The 24,470-nt window shown below is 35.1% G+C and overlaps 1 protein-coding gene across 1 annotated transcript in view; it reads left to right on the forward strand.

The window, feature by feature from the left end:
- The window catches only part of CRB1 (crumbs cell polarity complex component 1), a 201,976-nt gene that overhangs the window by 25,793 nt on the left and 151,713 nt on the right, over positions 1 to 24,470 (forward strand). The window contains exon 3 of the mRNA XM_077156790.1: positions 23,070 to 23,651. Coding sequence (XP_077012905.1) covers positions 23,070 to 23,651 — 582 coding nt within the window. The remainder of the gene's footprint in view (positions 1 to 23,069; positions 23,652 to 24,470) is intronic.

Consider the following 24,470-nt stretch of genomic DNA (forward strand, 5'->3'; position numbering starts at 1 on the left):
CAGCAAGAAGAAATAACAATCATAAATGCTTATGCTTCCAATCAAGGAACTCCAAAGTACATGAGACAGACATTGGCAAAACTGAATGTAGCAATAGATGTTTCAACAATAATAGTAGAAGACTTTAATACACCACTCTCCTCTATAGATAGAACAACCAGGCAGAGGATCAGCAAGGAATTAGAGAACTTAAACAATTTGATAAATGAATTAGACCTAACAGACATATATAGGTCATTACACTCCAAAACACCAGGATATATATTCTTTTCTACCACTCATGGAACATTCTCCAGGGCATGCTGGGGCACAAAACATATCTTTATGAATTTAAAAACACTTAACTTATTCAAAGCACTTTTTCTCTGATCACAATGGAATGAAGCTGGGAATCAATAACTACCAAAGAATGAGAACTTTCACAAATATATGGAGATTAAATAACACACTCTTAAACAACCAGTGGGTTAAAGAAGAAATTGCTAGAGAAATCATTAGCTATCTGGAGATGAATGAAAATGAGAATACAACATAACAGAACTTAGGGGATGCAGCAAAGGTTGTGTTGAGAAAGAAATTTATTACCTTAAATGTGTAAATTAAAAAAGAAGAGCCGGTGTGATAGTGACTCAGTGGCAGAATTCTCACCTGCCGTGCTGGAGACCTGGTTTCGATTCCCAGTGCCTGCCCATGTAAAAAAAAAGAAAGAAAGAAAGAAAGCAAAATTCAAGTACTTAACTGCTTATCTGGAGGAACTTGAGAAAGAACAGCAAGCAAACCCCAAAGCAAGTAGAAGAAGAGAAATAACAAAAATTAAAGCAAAGTTAAATGAATGGGAGAACAAAAAGAACAATTGAAAGAATCAATAACATCAAAAGTTGGTTCTTTGAGAAAATCAATAAAATTGATGGAGGCTGAAAAAAAAAGTGAGGATGCAAATAAACAAAATCAGAAATGAGAGGAAGGTCATTACTAAAGACCCAAAAGAAATAAAAATAAATCATAAGATGATACAATGAAGAACTATACACCAACAAACTAGACAACTCAGATGAAATTGACAAATTCCTGGAAACACACAAACAAGCTAAAAGATCTCAACAAACCATTCACAAGGAAAGAGATTCAATCATCAAAAATCTTCCTACAAAAAAAAGCCCAGGGCCAGATGCCTTCACAGGGGAATTTTATCAAACATTCCAAGAAGAATTAACATCAATCCTGCTCAAACTTTTTCAAAAACTTGAGGCAAAAAGAACACTACCTAACTCATTTTATGACACAAACTTCAATAACAAAATGGAGTAAAGATGCTACGAGAGGAAAACTACAGGCCAATCTCCCTAATGAACACAGATGCAAAAATTATCAAAAAAATACTAGCAAATTTAATTCAACAACACATTAAAAAAATTATAAACCATGACCAAGCGTGGTTTTGTACCAGGAATGCAAAGATGGTTCAACACAAGAAAATCAATTAATTTAATACAGCAATTAACAAAACTAAAGGGAAAAATCACATGATCCTTTCAGTTGATGCTGAAAAAGCATTAGACAAAATTCATCATCCTTTTCTGATAAAAACTTCAAAAGGTAGGAATCAAATGTAAATTCTTCAATGTGATAAAGTGTATATATGAAAAACCCATAGCCAGCATCATACTCAATGGAGAGAGACTGAAAGCTTTCCCCCTAAGGTTGGGAATGAGAAAAGAATGCTGTCTGTCACCACTATTATTTTGCATTGTACTAGAAGTTCTAGCTAGAGCAATCAGGTAAGACAAAGTGATAAAAGGCATCCAAACTGGAAAGGAAAAGGTAAAACTTTCCTTATTTGCAGATGACATGATACTATACTTGGAAGATCCTGAGAAATCTACAACAAAGTTACGTGAGCTAATAAACAAATTCACAAGGTAACCAGATATAAAATTAATGTGCAAAAATCAGTACTGCTTCTGGGAGGGCCATGGTGGCTCAGCAGGCAGAGTTCTCACCTGCCATGCCCTGGACCTGGGTTCAATTTCTGGGGCCTTCCCATGCAAAAAAGAAAGAAAAGAAAGAAAGAAAAAGAATTCAGTACAGTTTCTATACACAAGCAATGACCTAACTGAGGAATCAATTAAGGAAAAGATTTCATTCAAAATAGCAACTAAAAGAATTAAGTATCTAGGAATGAACTTAACTAGGGATGTAAAGAACTTGTACACAGAAAACTATATAACATTGTTAAAAGAAATCAAAGAAGATCAAAATAGGTGGAAAGGCATTCCCTGCTCATGGATAAGAAGGTTAAATAAGTTTAAGGTGCTCATTCTACTCAAACTAATCTACAGATTCAATGCAGTACCAATAAAAATTCCAACAACCTACTTTGAAGACTTGGAAAAACTAGTTTACCAAATTCATCTGGAAGGGAAAGAAGCCCTGAATAGCTAAAAGCATCCTAAAAAAGAACAAAGTGGGAGGATTAACACTTCCTTATTTTAAAACTTATTAAAGACCCACAGTGGTCAAAACTGCATGGTACTGGCACAAAGATATTGACCAATAGAATCAAATTGAGGTTGCAGAAATAGACAACCTACTCTATGGTGAATTGCTCTTCAACAAGACCCCCAAATCCATTGAACTGGGACAAAATAGACTTCAATAAACGGGCATGGGAGAACTGGAACTAAATAGCCAGAAGAATGAAAGAGGATCCCTAGCTTACACCCCATATAAAAATTAACTCAAAGTGGATTAAACACCTAAACATAAGAACCAGTATCACAAGGCTCCAAGAAGATGTAGGGAAACATCTTCAAGTCCTACTAATAAGAGGTAGCTTCCTAAACTTTACACCCAAAGCATAAGCAATGAAAGAAAAAAAAAATGGATAAATGGGAACTCCTCAAAATCAAATGCTTTTGTTCCTCAAAAGATAGTGTCAGAAAGGTGAAGAGCCAGCCAACTCAATGGGAGAAAATATTTGGAAATCGCACATCGGATAAAGGTTTGATATCCTGTATATATAAATAAATTATACAACTCAACAACAAAAGAAAAAACAACCCAATTATAAAATGGGCTAGATATATAAATAGACATTTTTCTGAAGAGCAACTTCAGATAGCTATAAAGCACATAAAGAGATGCTCATTTTCATTAGCTATAAGGGAAATGCAGATCAAGACTACAATGAGATACCATCTCACACCTATAAGAATGGCTGCTATTAAAGAAACAGGAAACTACAAATGTTTGAGAGGATGTGGAGAAATTGGGACACTTATGCACTGCTGGTGGTATGGTACAGGCACTATAGAAAACAGTTTGGCAGTTCCTTAGGAAACTAAATATCGAGTTGCCCTATGACCTAGCAATACCGATACTCAGTATATATCCAGAAGAGCTTGAAAGCAGTGACACAAACAGACATTTGTACACTGATGTTCATAGTAGCATTATTCACAATGGCCAAAAAATATAAACAATCCAAAGGCCCATCAACAGATAAGTGGATTAGCAAAATGTGGTATATACATATGATGGAATATTATGCAGCAGTATGACAAAAGGATGTCCTAAACCACATGACAAGATGGATGAGCCTTGAGGACATAATGCTAAGTTAAATAAGTGAGACATAAAAGGATAGATTCTATATGACTCCACTTTTATGACTATGGTAAAGGTAAAATTGGAGGCTTATAATACAGAATATAGGGGACCTAGAGACACACAGAAGCTTGAGACGGATGAACAGTTAACTGATGAGGTTGATCTCAAATGTAAGGGAATAGATACACATGAAGGTGATTCACTGGGGTAAATATTACTATACTGAAGGTGAACGTGATTGAAAAGGATTGTATAGACTTATGTGTCCCACCAATTAACACCAAAAATGTAAATAAATTCTTGTGAGAACTATTGTATAGGTATGAATCTTGTACAAAGAATGTATAAGTTTGGAGTATAGGGGGAATTGTATTGCTATTGCATACTATGGGATACATGTAACAGGAAAACATCAACAGTACCATGGCAGCACCAGGGGTAAATGATGGGGGGAGGGATAAGAGTTAAGGGAGGTTTAGATTTTCTGTTTGGTGAGGGTGTGTTTATTGGTTATTTTCTCTTGGGAACAATGAAATTGTCTACAATTGAGAGTGTTGATGGCTGTTGACTTTGTACATTATACATGATGCCTAATAAATGGAGGTGGCTGAAGGATGTATTGACTGTAAAGTAGATTGGTGAGCTATGGTGTATATGTAGGATTGAATATTGTGCTGTGGAACATTTGGCGAGACAAAATAAGCCAGAAACAAGAGAGTCATTATTGTATGGTCTCATCTGGAAAATACTTGCAAGAAAACAGGGGCCTAGATTGTGAGCTCTTATAGCAGTCATATTTAGCCCAGAGTGGTAATTATTATTTCTGGATTTTGAGAGGCTGCTTTATATATGTATAACCTTGTATTTAGAGCTAAGAATGAAGCTGATCATTGGGATTAAGGTAATTCAGAATATGGGGGTAAACAAATTTATATTTTAGAACCTCATCTACTCTTTAGACTAAAGTGAGAAAGATTTATTTTGTTCAGAACCTGAATTTTCTGTGGCACATGAGATAATTCAACCTCTCTGGATAGATCATTTAAACAATCCAAACACAGGGATCCCAGAGTAAGAATGAGGGCCTTTAATCCTGTATAGTTTAATGTAATGCCTGGATATATCCCAGAGTATATTAAGCAGATAATCAAAAAGTATTGACAAAGTCCCTGGAGGGACAGGAGGAAAAACAAGAACTATTAAACTTCACTACGGGGGAAACCCCTGTTACTATGTCAAACATTAGGGACACCCAAGTCAATGGAGCAAACTTGCTCTTGTGAAGCTTATGTATGTAATGGAGAAGGTTAGCCTACCTATAGGTATCCTTGAGTGTTGTTTCTGGAGGACCTCTTTTTTTTTTTTTTTTTTTTAACTTTTTTTGTTGTATAGTAGAATATATATACAAAGCAAAGCAATAAAAAAGTAATAGTTTTCAAAGCACTCTTCAAAAAGTGGTTACAGGATAGATCCCAGAGTTTGTCATGGGCATCATAGGATCCTCTCATATTTTTCCTTCTAGCTGCTCCAGAATATACAAGGCTAGAGGGCTTAAATACTTTTTTGTCATCACAATCGACTTTTTTTCCTTCTTTTTTTCTGAACAATAACACATATACAAAAAAGTTATAAATTTCCAAGCACAGCACCACAATTTAGTTGTAGAACATATTCCAGACTTTGACATGGGTTACAATTTCACAATTTTAGGTTTTTACTTTCAGCTGTTCTAAAATACTGGAGACTAAAAGAGGTATCAATGTAATGATTCAGCATTCACATTCGTTTGTTAAGTCCTGTCTTCTATATATAATTCCACCATCCCCTTTGCTCTTTCCACACCTCTCATTGGGGTTATGGCAATTCTAAATTTTTGATATTAGAAGGGTCTGTCACTGATATGGGATAGGGAGATGGAACTATCTGATGTTCTGGAGAGGCTGGGCTTGGTTTCAGGACTCCTCTTTACCAGGGACCCATCTGGAGGTTGTAGGCTTCTGGTAAATTACTCTAGTACTTGGAACCCTTGTGGAATCTTATAAATTGCCCTAGGTGTTCTTTAGGATTGGCTGGAATGGTCCTGGCTGGGGGTTGGCAGAGTATGATAGGTAGCAAGGTCTACCTGAAGCTTTCATAAGAGCAACCTCCAGAGTAGCCTCTCGATTCTATTTGAACTCTCTCTGCCATTGATACTTTATTAATTATACTTCTTTTCCCCCATTTGGTCAAGATGTAATTGTTGATCCCATGGTGCCAGGTCTGGATTCATCCTTGGGAGTCCTCGCCCACGTTGCCAGGGAGACTTTCACCCTTGGATGTCATGTCCCATTTAGGGGGGAGGGCAATGATTTCACTTGCAGAATTGGGCTTAGAGAGACTGAGACCAAATCTGAGCAACAACAGAGGTGGAGGACCTCTTTTGTTGCTCAGATTTGGCCTCTGTCTCTATCCTGACCAAAATAGGGGGAAAAAAGTGTAACAAATAAGGTATCAGTGGCTGAGAGAGTTCAAATAGAGTTGAGAAGCTACTCTGGAGGTCACCATTATGCAAGCTTCAGTTGGACATTGCTTAACCTACCATAACTTGCCAAACCCCAACCTAAACCATACCTGCCAATCCTAAAGGACACCTAGGGCATTATATAAGATCGTACAAAGGTTCCATGCATTAGGATAACTTTCTGGAAACTTACAACCTCCAGATGGGTCCCTAGACCAAATAAGTCCTGGAATGCAGAGAGGCCAGCCTCTCCAGAACATCGAGTTCCATCCCCTATCCCATATTATTCACAGCCACTTCCAACATGAAAAAGTTAAAATTGGCATGACCCAACTCCCTAAAGAGTGGGAAAAAGATCAAAGGTGGTGCTGGAGTTATACAGGGAAGGTAGGGTTTAACAAATGAGTATGATTGCTGAATAAGTATATTTATATTTCTTAGAGCTGCTAGAAGTAAAAACCTAAAAATTGTGGAATTTGTTCTACAACTAATTGTGCTTTGAAATTTATTGTTTTTTTGTGTTTATACTATTTTTCACAAAAAAAAGAAAAATATACACTCTTGTAGCCTCCGGTGTTTTGGAGTACTTAGAAGGAAAAATCTGAAATAGAGAAATGATAACCCATAACAAATTCTGAAATCTGTTGTGTAACTACTTGTTGAAGTGTACTTTGAAAATCATTGCTTTTTCTCTCTTTTCTTTGTATATATGTTATATTAGCAATAAAAATGTTCAGATAATATTGACTCCATTTATTTTATAACTCTATAGGCTTCTTTTCAAATATTTATTAACCTGAGAAAACTGAATCATTTAGAGAAAAAAAATTGTATTTCACCTCACTATTGAATGTAAAGCAGAAAAATAGTAAACTCATAGTCTTTCTTTAAATTGCTCATCTATTCCTCGATCTGTTATTTCAGTATACCGGTTTTTACATTATGTTAATCAGATAACAATTTCTGAATATTGGAAAACACGTGATAATGGGTATGAATTTTCTAAACTTCTAATTTTTGTTTGAAAGCTTGAATTTTATTATTGGTGAAAAAAATTACTCAGTTGTTTTTCTTGAAGTCACAGATCATTTTGTTTATTTTCAAGAAAACATCTGCAAAAACATCCAATTTTAATAAATGGAATTTGTCTGTGAGCATTTTTTTCAAGGGGAAATTAGTACTTAAAGAAAAAAAATGGCTATTTTGACTTAAAGTCTGACATTGTAAAAGTGTTTTTCCTCAGAACAAAGCAGAAATACTTATTTCATTACATTGAATACCAGAAAGGTATTCTAAAGGTTCAAGATTTAATAAAATTGGTTAATTTTGGAGTTTTATGGATGTACTGGCATTTTCTTACTTGTGAGACTTTGGTGGTAAAGAATAAAATGACTACAGAAGGGTGGTGCAATGGTGGCTCGGTGGCAGAATTCTCATCTGCCATGGCCTATTTTTTTCTAATAAGAAATCAGTTATCAATCTATTCTTCTGTATGCAATGTGAGTCTACTCCTCCCTGAATCCTTAGGCAGTTTAAAAAATTTTCACTTTGTCTTTGGTTTTCAATAATTTTATTATAATGTGCTTAGTTTAGTTTTCTTTGTCATAATCCTAACTTGGGTTTTGTAAGATATTTGAATATCTAAAATTGATGTTTTTAACAAAATTTCAGAAATGTGTAGCGATTATTAATTTAAATTACTTTTCTGTCCAGTCCTTTTACTCCTTGTGTTTCTGGAACTCCAATTGGAGTTCCTTAAGAAGGATGTATTGGAACCTTCTTAAGATTATTTCACAGTTTACTGAAACTTTGCTCTTTTTTAAGAATATTTCTTCTCTCCATTCTTCATATTGAATAATTTCTACTAATCTGTCTTTAAATTCCTAGATCCTTCTTTTGCTGGCTCCAATATTTAAGCCCATTGTTTTAGTTTTCTAGGCTGCTCTAACAAATGCCATGAAATTGTTTGGCTTAAACAATGGGAATTTATTAGCTTAGAGTTTTGAAGCTTGGAAAATGTCCAAATCAAGGCATTAAGAAGGCTATGCTTTCTTCCTTAAGACCACTTGCCAGCGATCCTTGGCTCTTTTGTCATATGGCAAGGCACATGTCAGCCTCTATTGATCTCTCCCTTCTGAGTTTTGTTGATTTCAGCTTCTTGTTTCTGTAGCTGAAACAAGCTGTCTCTCTCTTTCTGTCTTAATGTCATTCTTACATAAATGACTCTCGTAATTGGATTAAGACCCATCGTGATTGAAGTGGTTCACAATTTAACCTAAGTAGCTTTTCATCAAAAGGTCCTATTTACATTGGGTTCTCACCCACAGGAATGGATTAGATTTAAGAACATGATTTTCTAGGGTACTTGCAATTTCAGATCATACCTATCAAGAACATTCTTCATTTCAGATATTGTTCTTTTCAATTCTAGAATTTCAATTTGATTCTTTTGTTTTTTTACAATTTTCATTTCACTATAAGATTTCTTATTTCTTTACTCATTATGATCATCTTTTTCTTTAAGTCCTTGAAACTGTTAAACTTTTGTTAGCTAGATCTTGGGTGCATGGGTGGTTCAGTGGTAGAATGCTCACCATCTATGTGGGAGACACAGGTTTGATTCCTGGACTATACACCTTAAAAAAAAAAAAAGGAAAGAAAAACTCTTGTTAGCTAATTTTGACATTTGGATCATTTCAAGATCTAATATCAAACTGACTATTTTTTTTCTTGACTACAGGTCACATTTTACTGGTTCTTCATGTTTCAAGTAATTTTTATGGTATGATGTATATCATATAGTTAATTGTAGGAGATCCTGGTTCTGTTAGCTTTTGTTCTAGTTTGCTAGCTGCTGGAATGCAATATACCAGAAACAGAATGGTTTTTAAAAAGGGGAATTTAATGAGTTGCTGGTTTACAGTTCTAAAGCCGAGAAAATGTCCCAATTAAAACAAGTCTATAGATATGCCCAATCAAAGGCATCCAGGGAAAGATACCTTAGTTCAAGAAGGCCGATGAAATTCAGAGTTTCTCTCTCAAGTGAGAAGGCACATGGTGAACACGGTCAGGGCTTCTCTTCTGAAAGGGCACATGGTGAACACAGCATCATCTGCTAGCTTTCTCTCCTGGCTTCCAGTTTCATGAAGCTTCCCGGGATGCATTTTCCTTCTTCATTTCCAAAGGTTGCTGGCTCGAGGACGCTCTGCTTCGTGGTGCTGCAGCATTCTCTGCTCTCTCTGAATCGCTTATTCTCCAAAATATTTTCTCTTTTATAGGACTCCAATAAACCAATCAAGATCCACTCAAATGGGTGGAGACATGTCGTCACCTAATCCAGCTTAACAACCACTCTTGATTAAATCACATCATTCAGGGAGATGATCTGATTACAGTTTCAAACACACAGTATTGAATAGGGATTATTCTACCTTTATGAAATGGGATTTTGATTAAAACATGACTTTTCTAGGGGGCATACTTCCTTTCAAATCAGCACAGCTTTCCTTAAAGTACTTTGAGTTACGTTGTGGCAAACATTTAAAAATGTTATCACATCCTTTTGTCCATATAAGGCTGGGTTTTATTCTTGTTTGTGTGGTTCTATTTTGGTTTCGGACTAAGAACTTCCTTACTGTATGGTATATTCCTTACTCCTAAAGCAGGACCTCTTTTGGTTCCTCAACACTCTAGATATTCAGTGAAGTTTTTCCTCTCTGGCTGGAACTCCAACTACATACTTCTTTTATATTTTCAATTAGCCATCTGCCTCTCATCACATGATCTGCTAAGCTTCCCAGAGTTTCAGACTTGGGCTAAAGTCTCATGATGAATCACCACACAAACTTTGGGCCTATCCTCTAAATATTCCATCTTCTCTGGTGCTCCTCCCTGCAAATTGCTTCTACTGCCTCTCACACTGATCTCATCCTTCTCAGCTCAGGAATGCTGTCTTCTGTTCTTACTCCTTCTCCCTGTCTATAGCATAAAATTATCCCAAGGAAAAAATCTGGGAGATCATTAATATCTTTGTGTGTTTCACTTATTATGTTTTTCACCAAAAGCATAGTTCTATACTACCTGTGTACAATGCCTCCATAGAGTTACCACAAATATTTTCAATTTTTTTTCAGTTGTTCATATCAGGAGGACAAGTCCTATACCAGATATCTGTCTTGGATGGAAGTGGATATTGGTGAAAGCCAGCTGTTCCTTAAAATTATTAGACTCTTAGTGGGAGCTTAGTACTGAATAGAAAAAAACAAATGTGTTAAATGATGTATCCAGGTATAAGTACAATGTGATTCTAGACTAGATAAGACATATTTTGGCTCTATGTATGATCATAGTCAGTATGATAATTTAGGTGTTTAAATAGTCATATCAAAATGTTTGGTTCAAAATGTTGAACTAATCTTCTATCATAAGCAAAAAAGTATTAAGTATTTCCTGCATGCCTGTATATTAAGCACTATTTCATACATATATAGTGTTGATGATACTATCATAACTACTTTGGGAAAAGCCTGATGTGGACTTAAATACTATGTCAATACAATGCAGTAGAGACTCAGTTGCGCAGATGTTCTTTCTTTCAATTTGAAAGCTCTGCCTGTACAAAACTAAAATAAACAGGTGGGAAGCAAAAAGAGCTGAGGGTTACAAAAACCCATATGGACGGAGAAACAGATCAGAAACAACATTTAATTTTTCCATTCATATAGAATTTTTTTAAGTGTAATTATATTTCATGGGTACAAATTCCCAACCAAACAGAGGCCACAGGCAGAAGCACAGAAACATTTGCATCAACTTATTTATTTTTGGTTAGAGTTTTCTAAAGAATATCTTTAATTAAAAATGAACTTCAGCTGCAGTGAGCTGAGTTATTCGGTTTATTCAGAGTAACTTTCTCTTATCTGTGTGATTAGCTAGATGCATTTTTTTTAATGTTTGTGTGTTTGGGGTATAGTCTGAGTATCCTAAAAATGGTCATCACTCCTTTAAATAATCTACATTATTCCTTTTCAAATAAAATGCTTAGAAAATGACAGTTGTCTTTCCTTGTAGTAGAGATTCTAAAAGGATAATCTTAAAGGTGAACTGAGATCAACAGCAGTGCATAATGTTTACTCTGCCTTCCTGTATTTGAACATCAGCCTTTGATTGGCAACAATCTTTTCCTATTCAATGCTTCATTATTACAGGCTTTGATCTAAGAAGGAACCCTACACATATCTAAGTTCTTCACTGGGGTGACAGGTACTTTAAGTGCCATTTATATCATCATTGTCTCAGCATCCTCTGAGCACATATAAACTAGGATCTTTGGTTCAAAAACACTCTGACTTCAGACTCTTTCACAATCAGTCATGTTTCTATCTACTAGAATATAAAAATAAATAGATATAAAATCCAATAAAAAATTTTCCACTTAGTAACACACAAGGGAAGTCAGTCTGAAAAGATGAAATTTGAGGCAAGAAAGTAAAGAAATAGTTCTGTTTGATTAAATTTATAAATTGCTTTTTATAGAAAATAATGCAGTTTAATATGGTAGTAGAAGTTTCAGATCAGTTATATGCTTGCCTTTAGTTAAGTGGGGTAAAGATTAAAGTATGGTAATCTAAAGTTGAATTTTAAACATGATAACCACATTAGAATATTATAAGATATATATTTATATTATTTTATTATACATAATATTTTATTATATATAATAACTATATGATATTATTATTATATATTTATATTACAGAATATAAAATATTATAAGAAACTGTTATAAGAAAATTACTTGATATATTTAATTTGATTTAAACCAAGAGAATTAACATTAGAACAATGCTATAGAATCTATTCGATATTACCGTAAATGTCCAATTATGGTTGTAAAATGTGAAAAATGGTAATATTTTTACATCTAATTATTTATTACTCACCTTCCTATTGAACAGATGGAAATAGAGAGGCTTGGTCACTAATTTAAAAGTCAGTTTGGCTATTTAAATACAATTTCTTCTCTCTAGAAAGTTTAAATTAACTTCTTTGCATTTGTTTACTGCTCGTACTATTTCTATTTTTTCTTCTCTATTAAATTTATTTACTTATTTCCCCTCTTTGTTTCCACCAGTACAGGAATATTTAGAAGCAAAACTAACTGGGGGTGGGGGGTGGGATGGCAATGGCAAAAGGATGAAACACTAGCGTCTTGTCTTTTGATGGTTACTATAGCAATAATCGTGATGGGGGATTTTTCAGCTGCAAATGGTTTCTATAACAACATGATAGGGTGCTTTAGAAATAGACCTGAGATAAACAGATTCATTAAGGGTCTCTTAACTCCTTTTATGCCATAGGAGTTACATCATCTTGAAGCATAAATTTTAGTTGGCTTATCTGATAGAAGCTGTAAAAATATTGCTTTTACTTTATAAAGAATAAGCATGCAATTATTCTAGAAAAACCTGGATTTAGCTGATAGGTGGTTAGGCTCCTTCACTTCTGGAATGATTTGATTGCATCCTTACTCTGCATTATGAAATAGAAATAGTCTTGGAGTTACTTCTTTCATAGTATTAGCCAATAATGTGGAAAACAGCATGTATCCCTCTCTGTAATGTATTAATTCTCTCATGGATCACTAGGAGGCTCTTGCTTTAGTGAGACCTCATGCAGTCCATGATTGCAGCCTGCTGAGCTCCCTGATAGTTGGCGTCCCAACCAAAGGAGCCCATACACTCAACCTTTCCTGTGATCGTCAGTGCACTTCAAATTAGGCATGGTCCCTATTTGACTAATAATTCACTGGGTATTAGAACAGGAAGTTTAGTGAAATTTCCCCAAATTTATTACATTTTAGCGTAGTAAAAAATGACACAGAACAAAATGACAGCACCCAATGCATGTGTAAGCCTCACTCCGGAGCTCTCATAAGTGAGAGATCAAGGGGAATATATAATAGGTTCACGACACAAGAATAGACGGTGATAGATGGGATTTTTCAAGAGAAAAAAATTTCTTGAATAATAGTCTTGAATTTAGTCTGTCAAATTTAGGGGGATGGGATTAAGCTTACTTGGCTCAGCTCAATAATGAATTATTGATTATCTACTCAATGCTAGTTACTGCAAGTATATAAAATGATGAATAATATATGGGATTTATTTCTTAGAACTAAATTATTCTATCAAGTTTATGCTACTAAACAGAACATTTGATTTACTTTTTAATTTATTGATTTGAAATTAACAAATTGCTTGAATTCATTCTTCTTCATTCCCCAACCACCCTAAAATATTTTAAGTGCAGAAGCATAGTTCTGCCCTCCTAAAATATGATTATGGGCATGTTTGAGCACGGGTGGTTTCATCTAAGGTATGATAGCCCACATTGTCTCATGAAATGCACAGGAGTGCATTTTCCCCAACAGAGCTATCCTTCTACTTTCATTCTTTCCTATTCAGTTAAGCTGCCAATTTCAAATATGAGATATTCTCTTTCAACTTTCAGAAATGTCAGCAGCCATGTGGCTCCTTCTGAGTTTTCAAACAGCGCTACAATATTTTCATTTCTCTGGTGTTTCGTGCTCAGCAAGGAAGCCGCAGAACTCATTACATATGCACTTGCCTCACGGGGTACAGTTGGTCAAATGGGTCCCTGGGAGATCAAGACCCACCCTCCGTGCATGTTGGGGTGCTGCACAGACGCGCTGAGGCATGTCTGCGAGCACCAAGGCCCTGCTCAGAGCAGCGTGGTCAGAACACTCTGTGCAGGGAGTAATTCATAAGCTCTTCAAAATCTTCTCCAGAACAAAGGCATGATGGCACTGTAGCTGCTGGGCTCAGTGCCCGTGGTGCTTTCAGCTGAATAGAAAGAAAATGAAATATATTCCCGATGCCTTCCAAGTTACCCAGTCACCACAGTAACCTGGGTTTTCCCCAAATTTGGTCCACAACTTAGAGTGGCCTGACAGAAACAAACCATTCTCTCTGTGTTCAAATTTAGTGAGCCGTGACATGAGCAGAACACATTTCCCTGGGGTAAAACCAATTAATCAGCAAAGCAAGTATTTATTGCACTACTCAGGAGGCCATATTCATAGTATGAGCAGAAGTGAATACACACTGACTATGTACAAGCATACTGAAGAAACACATACTATAGTTCCTGACCTTAAATAGTTCATTTGCTAATTGCAAAGACAAGTCTCCATACATGAAACAGTGAACAATTTAGGAAACATATAGACAAGTATTAAATTATGTCTTAATACTAATAAATTCTGTAGTTGCTCAGGACAGACAGAGATCAACAAGAATGTTAAAATATGGGGAAGCATCATCGAGACTATAAAGCTTGTATTGGGCTTCTAAGGATGTTCACAATTTGAATAGGTATCATAACTAATAAAGCCATACAAAATACCTCTAGATGTCTTTGCTCATGCCTACTACTATAAGCATGTCATAAAAGAAGAATTTAAAATCTACCTGGCTAATTTCTTATAGGTACAGATTATTTTTAGGCTTAATTCCTTGTGCAAAAATATGAGAAAAACTGTCAAAATCTGCAGTAGCCAATATAATAGTTAGTAGCCAAATGTGGCTATGGAACACGTGAAATGTGACTAGACTGAATTGAGATGTGCTGTAAGTGTTAAAGACACAGGATATCAAAGACTAAGTATGAAAAGATAGTGTAAATAGCTCATTGAGCTTTTATATTGATTACAAGTGACAATGTTTTAGGTATGTTAGGTTAAATGAAGTATACTATTTAAAGTTCATTTTGCCTACTTATTTTACTTTTTAATGTGGCTGTTAGAAAATCTTACATTTCACTTGGAGCCCACATTAGACTTCTGTTGGAGAGCACTGGTACAGATGCTTGCTATTTCACAGACCAACAGCATCAGCATCTCCTGGGATTTGTTAGAAATGCAGAATCTCAGGCCTCAACCCAGACCTGCTGAATCAGATTTTGTAATTTACTGAGTTCCTCAGTGGATCATTAAAGTTTGGGAAGTGCTGTTTTAGGTGTATCTTTTTAAGAGTCTATCTTCCTTTTCATTTGGATTTTTTCAAATAAACATCTTGAAATCTTCTTGGCATCCCAACTCTATGACGTAATAGCGGCATAATTTGGGGAAAATTATTTAACATTCCTGAATCAGTTCCTTATTTATAAAATAGATACAATGCCTCCAACCTCATAACATTTTTGTGGGAATTAAATGAAACACTAAGGATTATGGACATATCCTCAGGAATCAATAAATCGGAGACATTTTTGTAATATTAATGACATTGCAATATTGAATCGTTCTTATTCTCTCCATTCTTTTATTTTAATTGTTTATATTATTGGTGCACTATAGAATGGGCTAGAGTTTGAAGGCTATTTGCATCTATTGTATTAATTATTTTATTTTTCTATTGTGAAAAATAATATATTATTGTATCAATTTTGTGTATTTTTTTCTTTAGTCTTAATTGTGTGCAGTATAGTTACTTTACACTCTGCTAATAACCTAAGGAAAATATTACAACCTCAAGTCCCTTTTTAGATCAAAGGCCCTGTGTAGTTAATTTATTCTGCCCAGTGGTTTAATGTTGAAATCGTATCTCTTGATGATTGATTGTTGGTCAGTCGAGAAAAACTTTTGTAGTTAAAAAAACTTCTATTCTTCCTGTCACTTGGAAATTCTTAGTTTGATTTAGAGAATTCCAATTTGCTGGTGGCAAAGCAGCTAGTAAAATAATATCTATTCCATAAGAAAAAGGGATCATTTTTTACCCTGTCATTATTAAAGTATCCATGGAGAATAATGAGAGCAGAGAATCCAGGCCTTTAGCTTTAAATGAATTTGATAATAAAGGAACATAGCTACACCCTCATTAGAATTTTCAATGATTGACATTTTATGAAAATGAGCTTCACAATTTACATAACTTAGCCATGTTCTAAGAGAAGGGTGGATTATCTCCCACCCTTTGATGGGATAATACATAGGTAGGTGTATATTTGCAGCCAGAGGCAGGACATACTTGGTCCATCACCCTAACCAAAGGCAAAATGGTCACCTGATTCTGTGTCTATATGTGTATGCCATGCAGACGAAGACTCAGAGACTTGCATTTTCATGGGCAAGCATTGAGAAGAAAAGAAATCTCTGGGGCCACAGCAATATTATCTATAAAGGCCCATAGTAAATTGCCCATCATACGTGTGGGATTTAAAATATGCTCATGAAAAAAATTTTCAGTTAGGTCATGGACTATCTAGGGAGGAGATAACAGAAGAACATGGATGCAGCGATAAAGATGACACCAATAAACTTCGATCATAAATTATGTCCTCCAGTGATCAGGGAAGTTGCCTGTTAGAGAAGTTTGAGTGTGAGGGAACTGTCTTGCATGTACATAGTTAGTGATGTTGGGCTCCTACCTAGATCAGGCAGTATGAGTCCCAGGAGTTTTATGCTGGCAATACACTTGTACTTCCTGCAATTTGAAATTCTTTTTCCAATGTAGTAATAGTCTCATTTTCCTTGAATTCTTTCATTTATTAAGCGTGTATCTATCAAGCAACAACCATATTTGTGGTACTTTCCTAGTCTATAGAAATTTAGCAAGATATATGTATTGTGTATCCTGAGTTGAAAGAAAAGGAAAATGATGATCGAATAACTGGTATATGCCATTTTGTACAAGGAACTTTATGCATCTTACCTCATTTACTCCTCATGTTGTAATAATAATAACAGTTACTAATTCTATGTAACTCTGTGCCAAGTGTTGTTAGACATTTTTTGTACATTAGCTCATTTACTATTCATAACAGCCCTATGGGATAGATGTCATTTTTACAGAAATGGAAACTGAGATACAGACATATTAAGAATCTTTACAAAACTCATGGAGCTAAAAAGTGGCAGAGCCAAGATTAAAACCCAACTTCCAAATCCCATGCTCTTAAACACAGGCCCATGGCTAGGCATATGGCGCCTTTAGAAATGAGGAAACTGAGGCTCAGAGATATTAAATATACAGAGATGATAAATGGAAGAACTAAAATATCAGCTTCTATCCTGTTGACCATGAAAACGTACTCATTCCATTACATTAAATTGACCTCAATTAGTATTTTAAACCATATATATATATATATATATTTGTATATATATATATATATTTGTATATATATATATATATATACAAATCAGACAGTGAATGCCTACTGTGTTAGAGGTCATAAGAATGCAAGAGAAAGAAAGCGTCTTAAAAAGCCCATCTACTTTTTAAGTGCTCCATCTGAATTCCGTCTTACTCTATATTAAAGTAAGTGATTGGCCTGATGATTTGCTCTGCTTGATTTTATAAAAAAAAGGTGAAAGCAAGAACTTCACAACAAGGCTTGAATAAGAATTCAGGTTCTCTTGCTCACTCATTCATTGTTCAACAAATTTCTGTTGACTAGCTATCATGTGCAAGACGTTTTGGCTACATTCTGAATAAAGACGTGCCCCTCCTCTCTGCCCCTCAACCTGGGAATTAGGTTTCATTCTCCACAGACAGCCAGGCTAAAGATAATTCAATAAACGACTTTCCTCTTATAAACTGAAATTTCTAGATCTGGAATCTTTGACTCTATCGTCAATAGAATGGTTTGTACCTTCTATTTCATTCTAAAAACAATTCATTAGCAAATGTTTATGAAAAGATCTTTTTATATGAAATAAGTCAAAAACAACATTCATTTGATGGTGCTGGGAATATCAGCACAATTCTCTATTGCTCTCACATTTGTATTCGGGTAAAATTAGATTAAATCTATATTAAAGATAGAATTAAAACAGAAAGAACTGTGCCTTCGCATTAAAAAAAAATTGCTCCATACTACAGCTGCATATACTCGTTCACCACCCCTAGCAGCGGTTTCCCCAATCTCTGCTCATTTCACAGTATTTGGGGGAAAAATGCAATAAAATACAAGCCCAGGGCAATGAGACAAAATAGCTTTGTATATACTAATGGGAGTACACTGAGGAGTGTTTGAGTTAGTTAAATATAAGGCAAATTAAAAATTACACGTGCAAGGGTGGTTCAGTGGTAGAATGCTTGCCTTCCATGTTTATACACAAAAGGACCTCTTTAAGGTAAAGTTTCAGAATTAATACTCAAGAAATATTTGTAGAGCATTTATTATGCATAATTAGATTACGATGAGAATACAAAGACATGGCAGATCTTCTGAGCAGGTAAACCCTTATTGCAACCCTCACTTAATCAAAAGGTATTTCTCTGGACCAAACACTTAAATGGTATTCAAAAGATGTGGTTAGATTCCCTTGGAAAAAAACAAACTCTAGAGAACAGATCTTCTCTAACTCTAATCCTTATTTGTCTCTGTTTGAACCGGACCAAACCCAGCTACACAGATGTCTTTGACGGGTTGAATTAGTCCATTGATAGGCTATCTGTGTTTTGGTTTGCTTGGGTTTGTGGTTTTGTTTCCTAAAATTCCTGCATTGAAAATGTTTTAGTAATTGTAGCCTGTTTTGGTTATTATTGTACTGCTATTTTTTGTAATCCAATTAATGTTTTTAGATCAGGAATTCAGACTACCTCTAAACATCTTATAACAATAATAGCTAACGTTTAGTGAGCATTGATTCTGTACCTTGTCAGGCATTTAAATCTAATCACATGGCCCTTATAACAATCCTGAGTGGGTTCCTCTGCATCTAGCTGATGAGGAAACTTGAGAGTTAGTGGCAGGACCAGGCTGGACCCGGGTCCATTTGCCTTTAGGGACTCTGATTCTCAGCATTAAACTCTCCCCCTCATGCTGGCATATCTATGGTTTTTGTTTATAGACAAAAGCTGACAAAAATATTGATAGCAAACAAATAAAAAAAAACAGTTGAAAACACTTTCAGATTATTGGCTGAGTGTCTTAAATCATAGATTTACCCGCCTGTTTCAAACAAGTACATCAAACCCATCAAGAGCAAAGGAAAAATTGCCATTTATAGCAATCCCAGCAAAGTTAATATGCTTTTTCCTGAAAGCACTTTGCAGTGTCTCATTGTTCTGAGTAAATATACTTCTTATAATTAAGCTAAATCACCAATATAGCTGTTTTTCAAGATAAAATCTTTTAGAAAATACACACACACCCACACACACACAGAGAAATACACTGATTATTATTTAGGCCTTCATCTTCTTTAAAACTGGCCAAATTAATTGTGGCTCATGTTTGCTTTTCAAAAAACAACGATGTAATATTTCATTTTAGCACTAGAAATTTCTACTATAAGAATTACCCTACAGGAACTATATCAAATATCTTATTTTCTCCCGGACAGAGGTTTTTAGATTGTTATTCTCCAGTCCTAGAGTTCCTTGGAGATGTTTTCAGGGAAGACAGGGGTTAGGCTGAAGGGGCTGTAAGGGCCATTCTGTGTCACCCTGAGTAGGCCCATATTCTAATTTTGTACATTGGGATCATGTGTGACATTTCCCTTGAGAGACTTCTGGGCTCTTCCACTCTCTAAATAAAAAAAATGGGGGTGGGGTGGAGGGGGGAGAGGGCAGCCCAAACAGTGTGAAACCTGCTTTTCTAGAACTTCTTAAAATAGCCAGTAGATGGCAATCTTTACTGCAAGAAAATGATCTGGCTGACTATAAATAATGTTTATCGAACTTATTCAGTCATACTTTAAAAGCCAAATACTCTTTTAAAGGGTTATAAGGGTAACTGCAGTGTGCCTCTTACCATCCCCATTCCAGTGTCTCACTCCCAATTTGCAATCCCTAGATTAAAATTCTTCTAGCTATTTCTTCTGGGTTTTATTTATATATTTCTAAATAATAGGCTGCTTTTTTTTTTCAGTTTTAGATACTGGCATAATCTGTTGGTACAATATTATGGTATAAATGGATTTGATTTTACACACACACACACACACACACACACACACACACATACACATGCACGTATGCACAGCTCTCCTTGCTCCCAATATAATATATTAGGTATACCAATATATTTAGTATTATCAAGCGTTATTCTCTTCAATTGTATACTATATGGAATTTCATTTCCTTTCTTCTAAAATTTTCAGTTTTTCTTATAATTAATACCAGTAATAGGTTTTGTTGGTTTCTTTTTTTTTTTTTTTTGACTGTCTATTTAGTTTTCTATTACCGCTATATATGGCTCTCTGTACGTTTTCTTCTTGGAAATATCCTTCCTGGAGATCTGGTGTCTCTTGCTGGATCTGCTTTCTTTGGATGTCTGCAGCATATCTGCCATGTTAGCAGCTCACTTCAACAACACTGTTTGCCTCTTTTCTTTATTAGGTCCTTGTCTCCTGGATTCCATGTCTTCGTCTTTGTTGGTTTACACTCTATTTTCAAAAAACATAACCTGTATAATCTTCCTGAAAGCAGAGCATGAGAGCGAAAACTTTGAATTCTGTATATGCTTGAAATTTTTTCCCTTCTACCTTCAAATTTGATTGATAATTTAGCTGGACATAGAATTCTAATTTGGAAATTATTTTCTCTTAGGATTTTGAAGGCATTGTTCTAATGTCTTCTTGCTTCCAATGTTTCTATTGATAAGTCAAGTGCCATTCTATTCCTGATGTTTTTGTAAATGAACTGCCCCAATTCATGGAATTTTGGAGGATTTTCTCTTTGCCCCCGATGATCTGAAATTTCATTATGATGTGTTTTGATGTGAATTTATATTTTTTCCATTGATTTTCTCGGGCATCCAGTGGAAACTCTAAATATACCAATTTATTTGTTTTTAGATATGGCAAATTTTTAATATTACTGAAATAATTTTAATTTCCTTCTCCCTCCTCTCATTGTCTTCTTCATGTCCATTTGTTTTTTCTTTTTTGCTTTCTCATTTTGGAATTACTCCTTGATTGATCCACTAGTTCTTAATTTTTTTCTCTCTCCTTTTCCATCTCTTCATCTTTTTTCTAGTGTCTAGAGATATTTCTCAACATTGTCTTCTAAGCACAAATTGGATTTTTAAGTTTCTGCTACTGAATTTTTATATTTTTATTTCAAAGATCTCTTGTCTTCTAAAAGTTTAATAGCATTCTATATTTGTTTAATTACTGTGATATCCTCTACCTCTAAAAATATTAATTATAGATTTTTCATTAGGTTTTTGCACACTCCCTAGAATGTCTCTGAAAGGCGTTTCAGAGAAAGCTTCTCTTTGGAAGTGACATTTGAGCTAAGACCTAAACAATTATAAGCCAGTCATGCATTTGGAACTATAGGTTGGGAGAAAGATTTATCACAGCAGTATTGTTGTTTTCCACTATTATTTCTATAATTGGCTGTCACTTCATCCTCCACATTCCTGTTTCCAAAATGCTAGGACTCAAGCTCTTTGTTGGGAGAAACTTGTTTTGTTTTCCTTTGCTCCACAGCTCTTAACATGGTGTTTTCAATAGTAAGTATTGTTAAATAATTATATTATAATAAGTTTAAAGGAAATATTTTATATAAGTACCTGAAATATATATGTAATATAAAAGTATGATTAACTGAGTTTTTTCATTGGAAATGGAAAAGGTTCATTTTCAGGTCAACCTTTCCGCTAATATGCAAGTAAGCATATGTTAACTTGCTACATGCAGGCACTTGGGGAAAATTGTTGGCTGACTTACACACTCCATGGAGGATAATTGTGAAATTATTCTCACTCCTGTACGATGAACCAGTCAGTCATTTCATCTCAATGCCTTGTCTTCTTTCCGTTTGTTGCACAGGTTAAAGGAGACTAACTTCTCTTCTTGCACGAAGAGAAGAAAAATATTTACAATCATGTCTCTCCTGACATTTATATGTTATTTTCTTTTGATGGTCTGACCGATGTCTTGTGTCTTAAAAGCAAACTCTTCATTTTGTGACCTTTCTTATTACTGACCTGAAACACTATCTACTATTATGCTTGTGAGCAATTGTTTGACAAGGGAAGTGAAAGTAAAGTAATGCATGAAATGAATCCGCAGGCAAAGGACAGTTTTTATGGGTTAATACAATTGAGTTGCCAAATTGTAAAACTTCTCAATATACAAGAATAATAAAATAATAGTGTTGTAATCACAATGTGCACATATTTAGTAAAGAATTAAACACTTGTAAATATCCACTGAATTTGGAAAATATCATAGGATCATTGCTTTCCCATATATTATTAATCCAGTTAGAATTTTAAAAAATGTAACCCTAGAACAGAGAAGCTATCAGAGAAACGAGAGTTCACAAACTTTACTATATTCATTTCCTTACAGTTGAACTTAATCTGTTATCTATTAAGTAGAGATAATAATATTGTGTTAATTTGAGTTTTAAAAATAGTATATGTAAAGTACCTGATATGCTTGGCATGGAGAGCAGCAAACATTAAGAAAATAGAGGCTATTTTATTGTTTTTGCAATTTTCTTTGTTTTTCTTTTTTGGGGCATAAAATGGTGGTCCTGTTAAACCAGACATATACTAAGTTATAGGACTTTTAAAAAATATTACTTTCAGCTAGACAACATATTCAGAGGCAATTTTGCAACTCATTTCCTGTGATTTCCCCAAATCCTTCTTGGGAAGATATTAACTTCAAAATTCTGAGTACATAGGCCTATTTAACAGCTACTTCAATTCGCCCTGTTGCAAATGCATCTACACTTGAGAACAGGTATTTGAAGGGGAAGAAATAAACCTTAAACCACCACTTTTGCATCTTATTAGCAGCCACCTCAAAAGGCTTGAGCAATGAAGAGTTAAAACTCATCATTACAATGCAGCCAACTTTATCTTTCATTAGTGAGCTCGTTTGGGTGGCATGAAGGACAAGAAGAAAGATGTTCTTTAATTTGAATCCCAACATAAATTTAATCTTGGTATTTACATTCCCTTGCAGATTCCTTTTGCAATAAAAATGACACCAGGTGCCTCTCTAATTCTTGCCAAAACAATTCTACATGCAGTGGTTTTTCAACAGACAACCACTGCCTTTGTTCAGACACAGCCAGTAATTTGGACAAAGGCTGTGACCACGTGAAAGATCCTTGCTTCTCTAATCCTTGTCAGCAAAATGCCACTTGTGTGAAAACCACAGGAGAAAGAAACTTCCTGTGCAAATGTCCTCCTGGATATAGTGGGATGACCTGTGAAACTGCCATCAGTTCCTGTGGGATGAACTCTTGCCAACATGGAGGTATTTGCAATCAGGACCCTATTTACCCCATCTGCATCTGCCCTGCTGGATATTCTGGAAGATTCTGTGAGATGGAGCATGATGAGTGTGCTTCCAGCCCTTGCCAAAATGGGGCCATATGCATGGATAGAATCAATGACTACTCCTGCTTCTGTGTCCCCGGATTTCAAGGCAGGCACTGTGACTTGGAAGTGGATGAATGTGTTTCAGGTCCCTGCAAGAATGAGGCAACCTGCCTCAATGAGATAGGAAGATTCACTTGTATTTGTCCCCAGTATTATACCGGTAAGTGTGATTACATCTGAATCCTTTGTGATGTCATTAGTTTTCTCTTCTTTGAATATGGCAGCAGCAGAGGTGACATTTTATTTCCCATCCAGTCATTTATGAATATCGTCATGTTCTTGATAGAAATTAGTCATTAGGCTGAAAGCTTTCTAAACTACTAAATACTTACTGACCTTTAAGCAACTGTATGCTGTTATTGTTACTATTTTAAATGGAGCCCTACATGATTTTAAACTCAGATCAGCCAGGAATCGGTGAGTTGACAGATTCTAGCTTTCCCAGTAGGGCAAATCTAATATTTCAGCCTGCTGGGAAGGCAGGCCAATGATACATGTTTGTGGGTCTTGAATGATAATGTGTTATCAGTAGAGCACAGATAGTAATGTTGATGAAGCATGATAGATGAGATAAATCATGCGTTTATTAATGAAAAAGCCAATTCTTGTTTCACTCCATGGAAATAGCAAATAATAGTACCTCATGTTTATCTATTTTCCATACATTTCTGTCTATATAATTTTATTTTAAATCTCTCTTACGGGGACAACTCGCACAGTGTATGCTTCTTTACATTCCTCAGGTCTCCGGCTCCCTTTCTGACTTCTGCTCAACACTTTCCTGTGCCTCCTGTTCCCTATCTCTTTGACATCACTCACACGTCAATGCCACTACTTTCCTTAGCTCTTGTCACTATTGTAGCTTCCTGCAGTCATTTTTTGGCTCTCCACTTTTCTTCTTCTCTCCATGCTTTCACACTTACTTCATTTATTTTGTCATTTTTTTTCCAATTATGTTAAGCAATATAATTATTTGTAA

Source organism: Tamandua tetradactyla, chromosome 4 (genome assembly GCF_023851605.1).
Source record: "Tamandua tetradactyla isolate mTamTet1 chromosome 4, mTamTet1.pri, whole genome shotgun sequence".
Classification (NCBI taxonomy): domain Eukaryota; kingdom Metazoa; phylum Chordata; class Mammalia; order Pilosa; family Myrmecophagidae; genus Tamandua; species Tamandua tetradactyla.